A 14,090-nucleotide genomic window follows, 5' to 3' on the forward strand; every position below is an offset into this window, starting at 1 on the left:
AGCCTAAGCCTAACTGGCTCTGATACCATTTGGAATCACCCATGGCACAACTCTAATTGTCTAGCCCTAATACCATTCGTAATAGCATAAGCCCAACTGACTCTGATATCCTTTGTAACCACCCATGACACAACTCTTGTTGTTTAATCTTAATATCATTTGTAACTGCCTAAATTCCATTGGCCCTCGTACCATTTGTAATAGTCCATGACACAACTTTTATTGTTTGACCCTAATACCATTTGTAAGTGTATAACCCCAATTGACCCTCATACCATTTGTAAGAGCTCATGACACAACTCTAGTTGTCTGGCCCTAATACCATTTGTAAGAATCTAAGCCCAACTGCCTTGATATCATTGTAATAGCCCATGACACAACTTTTGTTGTCTGACCCTAATACCATTTGTAACAGCCTAAACCCAACTGACCCTAATACTATTTGTAATAGCCCATGACACAACTTTTGTTGTCGGGTCCTAATATTATTTGTAACAACCTAAGCCCAATTGACCCTAATACCATTTGTAACAGCCCATGACACACTCTTGTTGCCGGGTCCTAATACCATTTGTGCCCTGCTACCATTTGTAACAGCCCATGACACAACTGTTGTTGTCTGACTCTAATATCATTTGTAACAGACTAAACCCAACTAGTCCTCATACCATTTGTAACAACCCATGACATAACTCTTGTTGTCTGGCCCTAATACCACTTGTAACCACCTAAGTCTGGCCTTGATACCATTTGTAATAGCCTTAGTCTGGCATTAATACCAGACATTGATATCATTTGTAACAGCCTAAGTCTGACATTAATACCATTTGTAACAGTCCAAGACTTGCTTTAGCTCGTTACATATCACTGTTAGCCTCATGGTTTCAGCACTGTTTCAAAACACATATGTTAAGAAAAGGTTGAGAGCTCACATTTAGTTTCTATATTTTTAGTGTGTATACTTTGAAAATATCTATTTTAGTCCTTATACTTTTACAAACGGACCATTTTAGTCCATCAATGATCTCATTTCTTTCCTTAATTATCGTGAGAGAAAGGAAAAGGAAAGAGATAGTGGAGATTCAAATCCTATACATTGCATACACAAACGTATACACACTAAAAAGAAAATGAGTAAGAGGTCATAAGAAGGCTACAAAGCCAATTATATAACCAACTTACACACATTACATTTTTCTCTTCCCAAAAAGAATGAGAATACAAAAATTTAACCCACTTCCATATTGTCCTTCACACTATATTGTCATTACAAAAATAAAAAACAAAAGAACTTGCAACCAATAACACAAAACCAAACCATAATGATTTGTACCAAAAATAAGGGGGCAGCAAACACAAAAGCCAGGCAAGAGAGAATAAGCAACACGTTCCAACTGCTCCGCTCCATGCTCCATGCTCCATGACATTCTCGGCAAACATGTACTGCGCACGTCACCTGCCCTTGTCTGCTGCTCGAAAACTTGACACGGTGAAGTAATTTATCCATCTGGATTTACATATCTTACATTATATGGAGCGTCCTGAGGGAGGGCGGGTTCTCAATGCCCTCCCCTTTCGGTTGGCGATCCTGGGACAAAAGGAACAAACCCCCGACCCCCAAACATTGGACGCATGAAGGCGTCGTCGAACTTTCGCCAGTACCGATGCACAGTGTGCGTAGGAGTTGCAAGGAATGCGCGTATACTCGTTGGACGAGAAACATGGAGATTGTCAAGATCCAGCTCTGAATCTTGTGCGCTTCCAAGTAGCGGAACCGAGAATGATTTTGGAGTCGCAGGGTCCGATAGCATGCTGGTCGTGAGTTTCGGGTGGGGTATCAAACACTTAATAAGAGGTTTGGTCAATAATCCAAACACCTGTTGACAGCAACATTTCAAACGCCACAGATTAAGAAAATAGCCTTCAAAACAAATTAATCACTAGATTAAATCAAAAGGAGTTAATCCGCCGCGCTATACCATCGTGCTGAAGAGGACAACGGTTACGGTACTAGTGATCATCATTGCATTCCCTCGTAGTTGAGTGTGCCCTGCTCTGGTGAACTACATTTCATGTCGTTAAATTGGTTATCAATAATGGATTAGTAATCGTTCGTTCGGGATGGCAGCTGATAAAAGTACTTCGAAGTACCTGGTGATAAGCTAGAGCAATGGAGACAGCCCCTCTCATGAGACCAGCCCACCAAATGATAACCTACAAAACCAAAAATCTTGATGGTTTAAAAGTAGGACAATTATAGCACGAGTAAAACCCGAGTTCGAAAGAATGCATACTTGTTCCCTGAAAGTAATTTTCTCATCTGCTGATTTTTTAGCTAAGTTGGATAAAAACGATAATGGAAAAACAAAAGCAGCTCTTCCAACCATAACCAGGCCGAGTAACATTGCACTCACAGCAACCGATGTCCCCGGACTGCAATATCCAATAAGAAGACGTAAAAGACAGCACATTAAGAAATGGTTAATAAAAAAAACGAGAATAGGCTAGCAAATATTGTCCGTTTTAGCCTGTTACGTATCGCTGTCAGCCTCACGGTTTTAAAACGCATCTGCTAGGGAGAGGTTTCCACACTCTTATAAAGAATGCTTTGTTCCCCTCTCTAACCGATGTGAGATCTCACAATCCAACCCCCTTGGGAGCCAGTGTCCTTGCTGGCACATCGTCCGATGTACCATTTGTAACAGTTCAAGCCTACTGCTAGCAAATATTCTCTGCTTTGGCCCGTTACGTACCGCCGTCAGCCTCACGATTTTAAAACGCATCAGTTAGGGAGAGGTTTCCACAACCTTATAAGCAATGCTTCGTTCCCCTCTCTAACCGATAGAGGATCTCAGATAATGCACTATGTATTCAATAAACTAACGTGTTATAGGTCAACTTGATCCTAGCTCAAATGGCCCAGGCATATGCCCTCGACCAAGAGGTTAAGTTCGAACACTACGCTACATGTGATTGACGATGAATAAAAGAAAACTTGTCGTACCTATCACTAACAAAGCTCCACTTCTCGATGTCTAATGCATCCATGCCAACATAAACAAAGATAAATGACTCGGAAATGAAGGATAAGGTAGCAAACGCGTGTCTGTTATAGCAGATAAAAAGATGTGTTAGAAAATAAGTATCAGTTTGAGATCATTATAAAAGGTTGAAGAACTACGTACTTGGTGGTAACTCTTGAGCTCTCAGTCACATTATGCCAGGTATAATGTGACATTACAATTCCACAAAAGAACACTGTGAGAATGCCACTCAAATCTAGTAACTGCACAGAATATCCACCAAGAAAAAGTAAAGATGGTAATTGCCAATGTCTCTTAAGCAACTAGTGTTTGATTGAGTAATACAAAATACTTACTTCAGCCAGCATATACGAAAGATACGCCATGAGTATCATAAGAGCGACCTCACGATCTGTCGAGTGCCTGAATTTTATCAAAAGTTACTCCATCAAATTCCTTGTGAATAGATATGCAATTATACTTCCCAAACACGTGCGTGCCAAAAAGAAACGTAAAGTATGGATCCTGAACTCGATCAAGTGTTCTCCATTTTTATTTTTAAACTAAGGTGAATACGAGCTAAACACCATATGAAGTTATTTTTACTTTTCATAACCTTGGATATTTAGACTATGTTTATGAGCAACTCAACTAATTCCAATACATGATCACCTAACCGTGCAACATCTTGTACTAACTAAATGTCTCCTAACGACAGACGACCACCAAACCGTTCACAGATTACATTCACAACAATATATCTGAAAAGAAAGGTCATCTACACATAAGACCAACTTAAAATATCTGCTAACTAAGATTTTCTGCTATTAGAGTTCCCATCCCATCTCCACCCCCAGTGTGTATCTTTTCGAAGCTTAAAATGAGAGTTATCATATATAATCATTTCAAACAATATGAACATAATTGTGAGATCCCACATCGGTTGGGGAGGAGAACGAAACATTCTTTATAAGGGTTTGGAAACCTTTCACTAGCATATGCGCTTTATAAACTTTGAGGGGAAGCCCGAAAGGGAAAGCCTAAAGAGGACAATATCTGCTAGTGGTGGGCTTGGGTTGTTACAATAATAATCGTCAATATTCTTGTAACTATTGAAAATGGAACTTTACTTGGAATCATGAAAGCATGATGAAAAAATTATTTCACTGCCACAAGTTACTTGTTGGTCACCTACTAATGCATTAAGAATGCATCAAGAGAAGGGTCTAAATGAAGAACAATTCCAAAGATATATACCTGCCAAAATATAACTTTCTGATTATATAAGCACTCAGCAGCCCAACCTGCAAGGAAACCATGTGCGTGTGATTCAATAAACAGTTACCATACAAGACAGTAGAGAGAGATTGATGAATAGAAAGCAAACTCACAAACACTCCAAGTAGAGTGCTCGTCGAAAACAGATAAAAGAAGCTCCCAAGAAAATGTATAGCAACTCTTGCATCAATGTTGCTGAGATCTATGCTTTGAATAGCATTGAAAAGCACCACAGACGTAGCGTCATTGACCACGCCTTCCCCAAATACGAGACTGTAGAGTAGAGGGGTTTCGTCCTGGCTTAATATCTGCAGCATCAAATGTATTACGGTTTCTTTGGGCGCCCAGGCAGACTAACTAAAATAAAAATGAATAAAGTATAACATTGCTATATCCTGCACCTGAAGCGTGCATACAGAATCCGTTGCAGCAAATATAGCTCCAATCGCTGTAATCGGATATTAAGACATTAGTCTTAGAACAGAAAAGATCAATCACAAAGGTAATAGAAAAGGAGATGGATAAAAAATAAGGATATACCTAAAATATCAGCAATGTCCAGTGATCCAACATCCATTTTCTTAAAGAACTGAAAAGCTCCTGAATCAGGCACCACAATTGACATACGACAATGAAAGATCAAAGAATGATAACAAAAAAAACTACAAGATAACTATGATTAACAACAGAAAACAAAATATTTAAGAGGATATTTTAGCCCATAAAGATTTTGCAGAAAAGCCTCAAGAGAAAAATAATAGAAGAATGTTTTCAGCATTGTTCAATTGTCATTACAAAAATTAGGCATGAAACATCTGGAAGAATCTAAAATTAGAAACAGAAATATAGTTTGAAGATATACCTAACGAGATGATGAAACACGAGACTAATGTACCAATTGCACCAAACAGCATAATTGTCATAAAGTTGACAAAGAACTGCTTCTTTTTCACCTGAAACCTGATGCAGAAGAAGGAGATCAGCCAAGACAAAGCACAAGGACAGGGTAGCACGAAATAATACAGAAAAAGTTGCCTTTATTTTGAACATCACAGCCAAATGAGAAGTTTTACAATACGAGACTATTATCAAAAAATCCATTAAGATCACGAGAAAGACTTGGAATTTTTTACCTCGATACGTCTAATTTTCTTTTACTATTTATTTAGTTCTTCATCCCCAATCAAGAATAGTAGAAGACTTCCGATAAAATAACGACACAAAAATGGAAAGGATATTGGTCATCATTTTGTTAAATAAAAGTAATTTGTAATTTACCACAAAGCCAAAGCACATAAAATTAATGTTTACGGGGGAAATCAACATCTTCAAAGATGAAAACGAAGAAACTTCAAAATTTTCCCTGCGGATAAATAACACTCAGATAGATTAAAGCTTGTAAAGAACACTCAATTTTCTCTGATCGATTTAAAGTCACCAGTAATCGAGCCAATAAATAGTATAGACTCCCCTTCTAGAAATGAAGTGACCAACTGTATATAAAATATATACATGTATATATGCATACACAATGTGTAACCGTCCAAGTCCAAGCCCACCGCTAGCAGATATTCTCCTCTGGGGACTTTTTAAAACGTGTCTACTAAGAGAGGTTTCCACACCCTTATAAAGAATGTTTCGTTCCCTCCCAAACCGATGTGGGATCTCACACAATGGGTCTACAACATTTCGTTGTCCAATAGAAAGGGAACCAATTAAACCAGAAAGATACAATAATAGTACAGAAAACAAACTACAAGTGAATAACAACGCAATAGATCTCTATCCATTTAAATCACAATCAGTTAGAATACAACGGAATTCAGAAGGAATTATTTAAAATAAATTGCAGAATTTGAATTTCAACAAAGATCAAAACCCATAAAACAGTTCGTGCGGTCTCATATGCGGTTTGAAGTTAGAAGAACAAAAGCCTAAGGTGGTTCGAATCATTAGTGTTATTGCCATTCAACTACAACTTTATTAGGCCAAACACATTCTGAACAACAAAAAGTTGTCTAAAATCTAAATCAACATCAAGGGAATATGTTAGCCTAGACGTCTAGAAATATATCGGAATACAAATAACAAGTTTAACTACAATCTGAATCCTTACTACATATCAAATACGCTTGTGGTCAACAATCATGTATTAGAAAAACAAGTCCACCATTGTTTACGAAAGGATCACTAACAAAAATTGTGAATCCTATGTTGCAGAAACTTACCCCGCATTGAATATAATCGGTGGTAGAAGATAAATAAAGAATGTATCTTCGCTGAAAAGCAACAAATGCGAACTTTTCCCACGACTGACCAGTAAAATGACTATTCCAGCAAACATACCCTGAAACAAAAGAGAAAAACAGTAATTTACTAACACCATCAAGATCTATGATATCACTTAATCTTCTATTTTTTGTGATCAAAAGAACAAACTCACAATCAAGAGTGCAGTGATCGACTCATTCATCCATCGGGTCTCCTCAAGAAGATGACCAATCACAATACAAGCACAGAGAAGTGCCACAAATAAGTTGATGGAAACCACAGAGGCATGATCAGAAGTGGACAACGCTTGCCATTTGGACACAACATAGTTCAAAATGGGTGTCATTTTATCAACCTCTTCAATGAAATAATCGTTTTGCCCAAAGAGAAAGGGTTCCAAAACCAAATGATTCCCACTTCCTTAACAGCGCAGAATATCGAGAATCTAGGTCTTCGAACTGCCCATCTCAACAGCAATTCATTCTCAGTAACAACGAAGTCCCTGGATCAAAACAAAATTTAAATCCTAATTCCACATTAATTGAATACTAAGCCAATAAATTTTGAAAACAAAACATAAATTCAACGATTCAAGCCAAAATTCCTTCATCATTCCTCCTTTTCCCTCTCTGCTCTGTTCTCACAGCAGCGAGAAAACGAATGAAAGAGAAAAAAACGGAATCAAATACTCACCTACGCACTTCAAATCGACATGGACAAACGCAGCATTCTAGCAAAGCTCCCGATCCTCGTCGATTCAACGGAGCGCGAAGTCAAATCAGCGAGGGAATTCAAACATCACAAAGCCAATTCCGAGTTGGAATCCGGAGCAATCAGAAAGCTTCCAGCCCCTGTATTCAATCAAGACAAAACGTCTCGAAGAGAATCAAGAGCCCGAGAGCTTCAAAACCAACGAATTCGAAACGAAAAAGGGAAAAAAAGAAAGAAAAAACCAAGATAGGAGTGGAAATTGTGGCCCAAAATCTACTGCTGTTCAAATGGAATGAACAGAGAGAAATAAAAGGGCAATGGATATGAAAATTCTGGAAAGAATAGAGAAAAAATGAGGAGGAGGAGAAAGAAAAACAAATTTGAGAGAGAGAGAGAAAAACCAGAGAGAAGCGTATGGTCCAGAGAGGAAGAGAGTGGAAGAGAGAGGACATGAATGGCACATACGAGTTATTTTATAGTACCCTTCACATGTACCACACACAATACAACATGCCCTCTCATCACCGTTCATCATACCTACATCAACTCTCTACAAATTTTTGGACCATTGTCTTCAAATTTAATTATATACGAGCCAGAGGTGTACATGGGTCGGGTCGGGTCGGGTCAGGTTCAGACAATTTTCTCGACCAACCCAAAAGCTCGGGTTGGTTATATTGGTGGTACCCAACCTAACCCAAAAAAAATTCCATCCCAATACTCTATTTTTGAGTTGATTCGGGTTCGGTTCAGACAATTTTCTCGATCAACTCAAAAGCTCGGGTTGGTTATATTGGTAACCCAACCTAACCCAAAAAAAATTTCATCACATTACTCTATTTTCGAGTTGATTCGAGTTGGGTCGTCTAGTTCTTTAAAAAAAAATTAATTTTTTAAAAAAGTTTTATTTACCCCCGAGACATAATCCACTGGACAAGAAACTCAATTCTGCACTGCAGCTGAGTCGTCGAACTTATCCACCGAGAGAAAATCGATTATTACCTTGTTACGTGAGAAATCTCCTCGATGCAAATGCAGTAGCTCCAGATCAATACCCCAACCACGTGATCGAGACCTATACACCCCACCCCTTTGTATGGTTACAGTTATTTAATACGATATTAAAAATTAACAAATAACCACAAATCAATGATAACAATTACAACCAGCAAACATTTAACATCTCAACATAGTTTAATATTGTAGACAACTAAATAACGACGCTTCTTAAATAATTGATTTTTTTAAACATAAAAAAAATATAATGATAGATCACGAGATAAAAAAAAATAATAAAAATAATTATTCATGCATGATATTTATAAATTCTCTTATTCATACTAATGCACCAAAATTCAATAATTTATTACTTATAAAATTAACAATAAAATTTAAATATTATATAATATATAGATATAAATATAGATATAGTTTGTCATAGGCATGCGGTCATGGACAACACGCCTTGAACGAGCATGACAGTGACATCCTCCCCCACCTAATTAGTTGACGTCTTTGTCAACCGACTACTTTCAAACCTGGCGATGTGGATGGCGGAGGGGTCTAGATTTTCGGCACGTTCCCAGCTGGTCTCCTCCGCAGAGAGATTCTTCCATTTGACAAGGAATTCGCGAATCTTCCGTACATGTATTCCTATCTTCCTAACTCTGTCGGCTAAGATCTCCTCTACTTCTTTGGTGTCTCTTTGTTTCAGATCGATGCTCGATCTCGTGATTACATTTCTCTGGTCGTCGTCTGGGAAAGGGTGATAGAGCTTCAAGTTGATCACATGAACTACTGAGTGGATTTTTATACATGTGGGTAGCGCAACTCTGTAGGAAGTAGCCCCGATTTTTTAAGGATATATATATATATATATATATATATATATATATATATATATATATATATAATTTTATTTTATTTTTTATTTTTACTAATACGGTGAAAAGTGTTTTTAGTAATTATTTATTTAAAACAAAATATAATGAAAATGTGACAAGTCAGTACGTATTTACTATCACCAACTGAATTGAATCAAGACGTCTGATCACATCACATGTTAAAGGCCCCACAACAGTCTCACCTTTGTTATTGTAGGTCCAGCTGTACCGTATCGAAACCCTTCTCTGCATGAGGCAAGAACCCAATCATTTATATATATATATTTGTAGTATTAATTATTTAAAATAATATAACGGTAAATTAAAATGTTAATTGGATAAAATAAATTTTATTATTTGTGGATTACGTAGGAAGAGAATAATTTTTTTAAAATAACCTGAAATTTTTTATTAATTATTAAAATGAAGAATGACGATCTGAAAAAATAATATTTAAATGGTTCAATCAAAACTGGAAAGGTGTAAAAATTATATTTTTAAAAATGAATATTTAAAAACACGTGGCGAGAAATGATTGGGTGATCTGCAGTCAAATCTGTGATAGATGGGAATCACATGGATCATGATCTATCTAACTTTTCTTTATTTTGTTGAAGGAATCACGGACCTCGTTTAAAAGTTGCTTTTCTTTATATATTTATTTATTTACTTATTTAATAAATTAATAATTTCTTGTTATAATATTAAAAATTAAAATTTTAAAAATTAGGTTATGTATATCTATAATAGAAATAAATAAATTGTCCAAGAATCTAATTTCTTCGAATTTATATGGAAAAATATAAATAATAAATAGAGAATAAAATAAAAGAAGAGAGATCATGGAGAGTTCGATCATGGCTCAGGACGAACGCTGGTAGCATGCTTAACACATGCAAGTCGGTAGGGAAGTGGTGTTTCCAGTGACGGACGGGTGAGTAACGCGTAAGAACCTGCTCTTGGGAGGGGAACAACAGTTGGAAACAACTGCTAATACCTCGTACGCTGAGGAGCAAAAGGAGGAATCCGCCCGAGGAGGGACTCACGTCTGATTAGCTAGCTAGTGAGGCAATAACTTACTAAGACAATGATCAGTAGTTGGTTCCAGAGGATGATCAGCCACACTGAAACTAAGACATGACCCAGACGACTACTACCGAAGACATTTTTAATTATTTATCTGTATTTTAATCATTTTTAAAAACCAAAATAGAAGAATTAGTATGTGATAATGCCATGCCTCCAAAAATTAAATTTTTATTCCAATTTTACATTTATTTTAAGAAATTAATTACTATTTTTTTATTAATTAAAAAAAATTAAATATATTTTTAGGTGGAAAATATAAATTTTATTATTACAATCTTTTACCGTTCATAATTATAGTTGGGTTAAAAGATGGATAATTACCTCTTAGTATAACTAATTCTCTAATAAATAATTTATTTATGATCAAATCATAAACTAAGTCTTTCTCGTGCTAGTGATTAGATGAGGTCTCATTGTTCAAGTTTCGAGATCATAATTATTCATATGTTTGCTCTATGTAACGACCCTAAATTTTCTATTTAATTGTATACATATCATGAGCATTGAATGTGAAATTATTTTATTTAAATTTTCATAAAACACAGCCACGTGTTTGAAAACATCTTTAAAATGATACAATAAAGAACAAAATAAAATAAATTAACAATTAAATTAACAACATCCTATTCTAGCCTAAGTTTAAGAAAGATAAATCCGACTACCCTATGCATGTGTCATGATCTCGAGTTGCAATGTTGTTGCCAACTGTACAAAAATGTCTTGTCTTCACAAGTAGCATGTGGCTTGAGTATTTAAATACTCTGCGAGTGATCTACTATTGAGGTTAAATGCAAACACATGTCATTTCATGAATGGATTTATTATAACAGTTTATTTTCGTACGTAATTTTCTTACACACAGTCCGCACGTGCAAGTATGGACCCTCTTGTGTCCCATTTCTGGTTGGGTGAACATTCTTCAGGAGCGGTTGATGCTAGAATTCTTGGACGACTACTAATTTTTTTTTTTTTTTTTTTTGAATCCTTACACTCTATATGTTATGAACTTTCTACATGGTCAAGTTTCGAAAATAGTAGACATGTTGAATCGGGTATAAAAACTATTTTTATCTATATAAATCAAAGAACATGTCTTCACAGATAGAGTTTATAATTCATTTAAGATTAAGATTGAATCGCATATGAACCTGGTATGAAATATGAATCTTGTTCATTAATGAATAAATAAAGAAAGATTAAATATTTAATGATTCAGTCACTAATAATGTTACCAAAACACCTAATCATATAATGTCTTGTTTTAGGTTATGTATTCAATTTAAGGTTAAAATACCATTTTTGCCGTAAACTTCGGGACCCATTCGTTTTTTTGGTAAATATATTTTCAAATATTTAATTTTTTTTATGCAATTTCCATAAATCTTAAAATTGTTCCATTTTAGTTTACAAAATATGAAATTTGGTATTTTTTTTTTCTTGGCAGGAAAATTATTACTTTTTAACCCTTTTTTTTTATAATAATTTTAAAGAATTAAATTTAAAATTTATTTAAAAAGGGAGAGCTCAAAGAGGACAACATCGGCTAACGATGGGGTTGGGCTGTTAGAGAATGTCCTATAATCTCTTCTTAATCTCAGAGCTCAGAGTGTAGTAGTTTCTACAGAGTGTGTGAGATCTCACATCGATTGGAGAAAGAAACGAGTACTAGCCAGAATGCTAGACCCTGAAGTAGAGGGTCAGCGTCCCCCCTAGTAGACTCATTTGGGGAGGGGAACAAAATATTTTTTATAAGAGTGTAGAAACCTCTCCTTAGTAGACCTGTTTTAAAAAATTTAAGGGGAACCTCGAAAGGGAAAACTCAAAGAGGACAACATCGGCAGACGATGGGGTTGGGCTGTTAGAGAATGTCTTATAATCTCTTCTCAATCTCAGAGTGTAGCAATTTCTACAGAGTGTGTGAGAACCCACATCGATTGGAAAAAGAAACGAGTATTAGCGAGGACGCTGGACCCTGAAGTAGAAGGGCAACGTCCCCCTAGTAGACTCATTTGGGGAGGGGAACAAAATATTTTTTATAAGAGGGTAGAAACCTACCCTTAGTAGACCTGTTTTAAAAAATTTGAGGGGAACCTCGAAAGGGAAAACTCAAAGAGGACAACATCGGCAGACGATGGGGTTGGGCTGTTAGAGAATGTCTTATAATCTCTTCTCAATCTCAGAGTGTAGCAATTTCTACCGAGTGTGTGAGAACCCACATCGATTGGAAAAAGAAACGAGTATTAGCGAGGACGCTGGACCCTGAAGTAGAGGGTCAGCGTCCCCCTAGTAGACTCATTTAGGGAGGGAAACGTTGCATTCAACCAACTCGAGCCAACTAAAACGACAACTACCGACATAATTTGTATGAAAAGAGGATCCACACGACCAACCTACCTCTTATGTTGTCATCATCAAACTAGTTAGGCAGGTGAGTTGAGAGGATATCCTTGCAAAGATGCAAAACAACAAAAGTAGTGGCCACGTTTTCTGCCAACTTGGCCTTATTCTAGACCCAATCATTAATGACTAAACAAAATCTATTCCACGTATTGCTGACGTGGAATTTCACATTATTCTTCCCTATTTCTTTTTTTTAATCATTTTAATATTTCAACTAAAAATATATTTAATTAATTTTTAAAGGATTAAACCTATTTATTTGATTTTACAAATAGTTATAATTATTATAAATGATTGACATTGTAATTTTTTAGAAAATAATTTAATTGTAATTATAATTATTTTATTTTTCTAAAATCTGATTCTTCATTAGTAAAAGATACTTTGATTTTATTAAAAGTATTTTTTTTATGGTTATTATAAAAATAAAAAAAAAAGTAAAAATTAGCAAATGATTGAAGGAGACAAAGATATGGAATCTTCAAACAAAAACAAAGGGTAAACAGGTAATTTTATCACTACTTTTTGTTTTATTTTTTAATATTCCATATTTTTGGGCCTTTTTTTCCTATGTATTTTTCTTTTGGTTTTTAGTATTCATTGTTTAAAATAATTTTTTTTGCAATTCTCAAAATTAAAAAAAAAAAAATCGAATTTGGACAACGAGACAAAATCCTCACAATCTCGAATAATCATTTTAAGAATTAATTTAAATTTTAATTATTAAACCTAATGTATTATAGTCGAACATTCGACTATTAAATAAGTCGTTGGTCCTAAGCATGGCTACCTCTCTACTAAAATAATAATAAAAAAATAAATAAATAAAACAATTTAATTAATAAATTATATTTTTTTTAAAAATATATTTCTTTCTATATTATTTGCAATTGAGACTTCAAAGTTCTAACTATTTTAATATATAATATTCAACAATAATGTAAAATTTGACTTTAATTTTTAATTTTTAATTTTTAATAGTAAAATTTATTTGTTGGACTGATTTTATTTTTGATTTTTTAGAGCACTTATTAAGTCTTAACCAAATTGCTGAAATTATTTGTAATTCTTTGGTTATTAAAAGTTGGCTAGAGTTTATTTAAAATAATTAATTTAAATAAGATTTTAAAATTGCTTGCAATTTCTTTGACTTATTAAGATTACTTTTTAGATAATATATTTTAAAAAAAATTATAATTTTTAAGAAGATTGAAAATAAAGATTAAAAAATTAAAGTCAACAATTTTTTCCATAATTATAAACTATCACCAAAATTTTTTAAAAAATAAGACACTTAATTTTCAATAATATATATATTTTTATTTAAAATTTGTAATGTCTTTAGAAGAAAAAAAAAAAAAAAAAAAAAAAAAAAAAAAAAAAAAAAAAAAAAAAAAAAAAAAAAAAAAAAAAAAAAAAAAAAAAAAAAAAAAAA

The 14,090-nt window shown here is 34.4% G+C and overlaps 1 protein-coding gene across 1 annotated transcript; it reads right to left on the reverse strand.

Annotated features, from left to right (window-relative positions):
• Positions 1-1,072: 1,072 nt before the first annotated feature.
• On the reverse strand, positions 1,073-7,698 carry LOC111467865 (sodium/hydrogen exchanger 2). The gene is made up of 15 exons (XM_023112939.1): positions 7,266-7,698; positions 6,745-7,074; positions 6,530-6,648; positions 5,164-5,261; positions 4,842-4,901; positions 4,703-4,749; positions 4,415-4,609; positions 4,281-4,327; positions 3,380-3,446; positions 3,186-3,286; positions 3,005-3,106; positions 2,295-2,433; positions 2,152-2,214; positions 1,980-2,063; positions 1,073-1,877 (listed from the first exon to the last, which is right to left on the reverse strand). Exons 2-15 carry the CDS (start codon positions 6,916-6,918, stop codon positions 1,560-1,562), a joined length of 1,614 nt encoding a protein of 537 aa, XP_022968707.1. The 5' UTR covers positions 6,919-7,074; positions 7,266-7,698; the 3' UTR covers positions 1,073-1,559.
• Positions 7,699-14,090: the final 6,392 nt, after the last annotated feature.

This window comes from Cucurbita maxima, unplaced genomic scaffold, assembly GCF_002738345.1.
Source record: "Cucurbita maxima cultivar Rimu unplaced genomic scaffold, Cmax_1.0 Cma_Scf00035, whole genome shotgun sequence".
NCBI classification, from domain to species: Eukaryota; Viridiplantae; Streptophyta; class Magnoliopsida; order Cucurbitales; family Cucurbitaceae; genus Cucurbita; species Cucurbita maxima.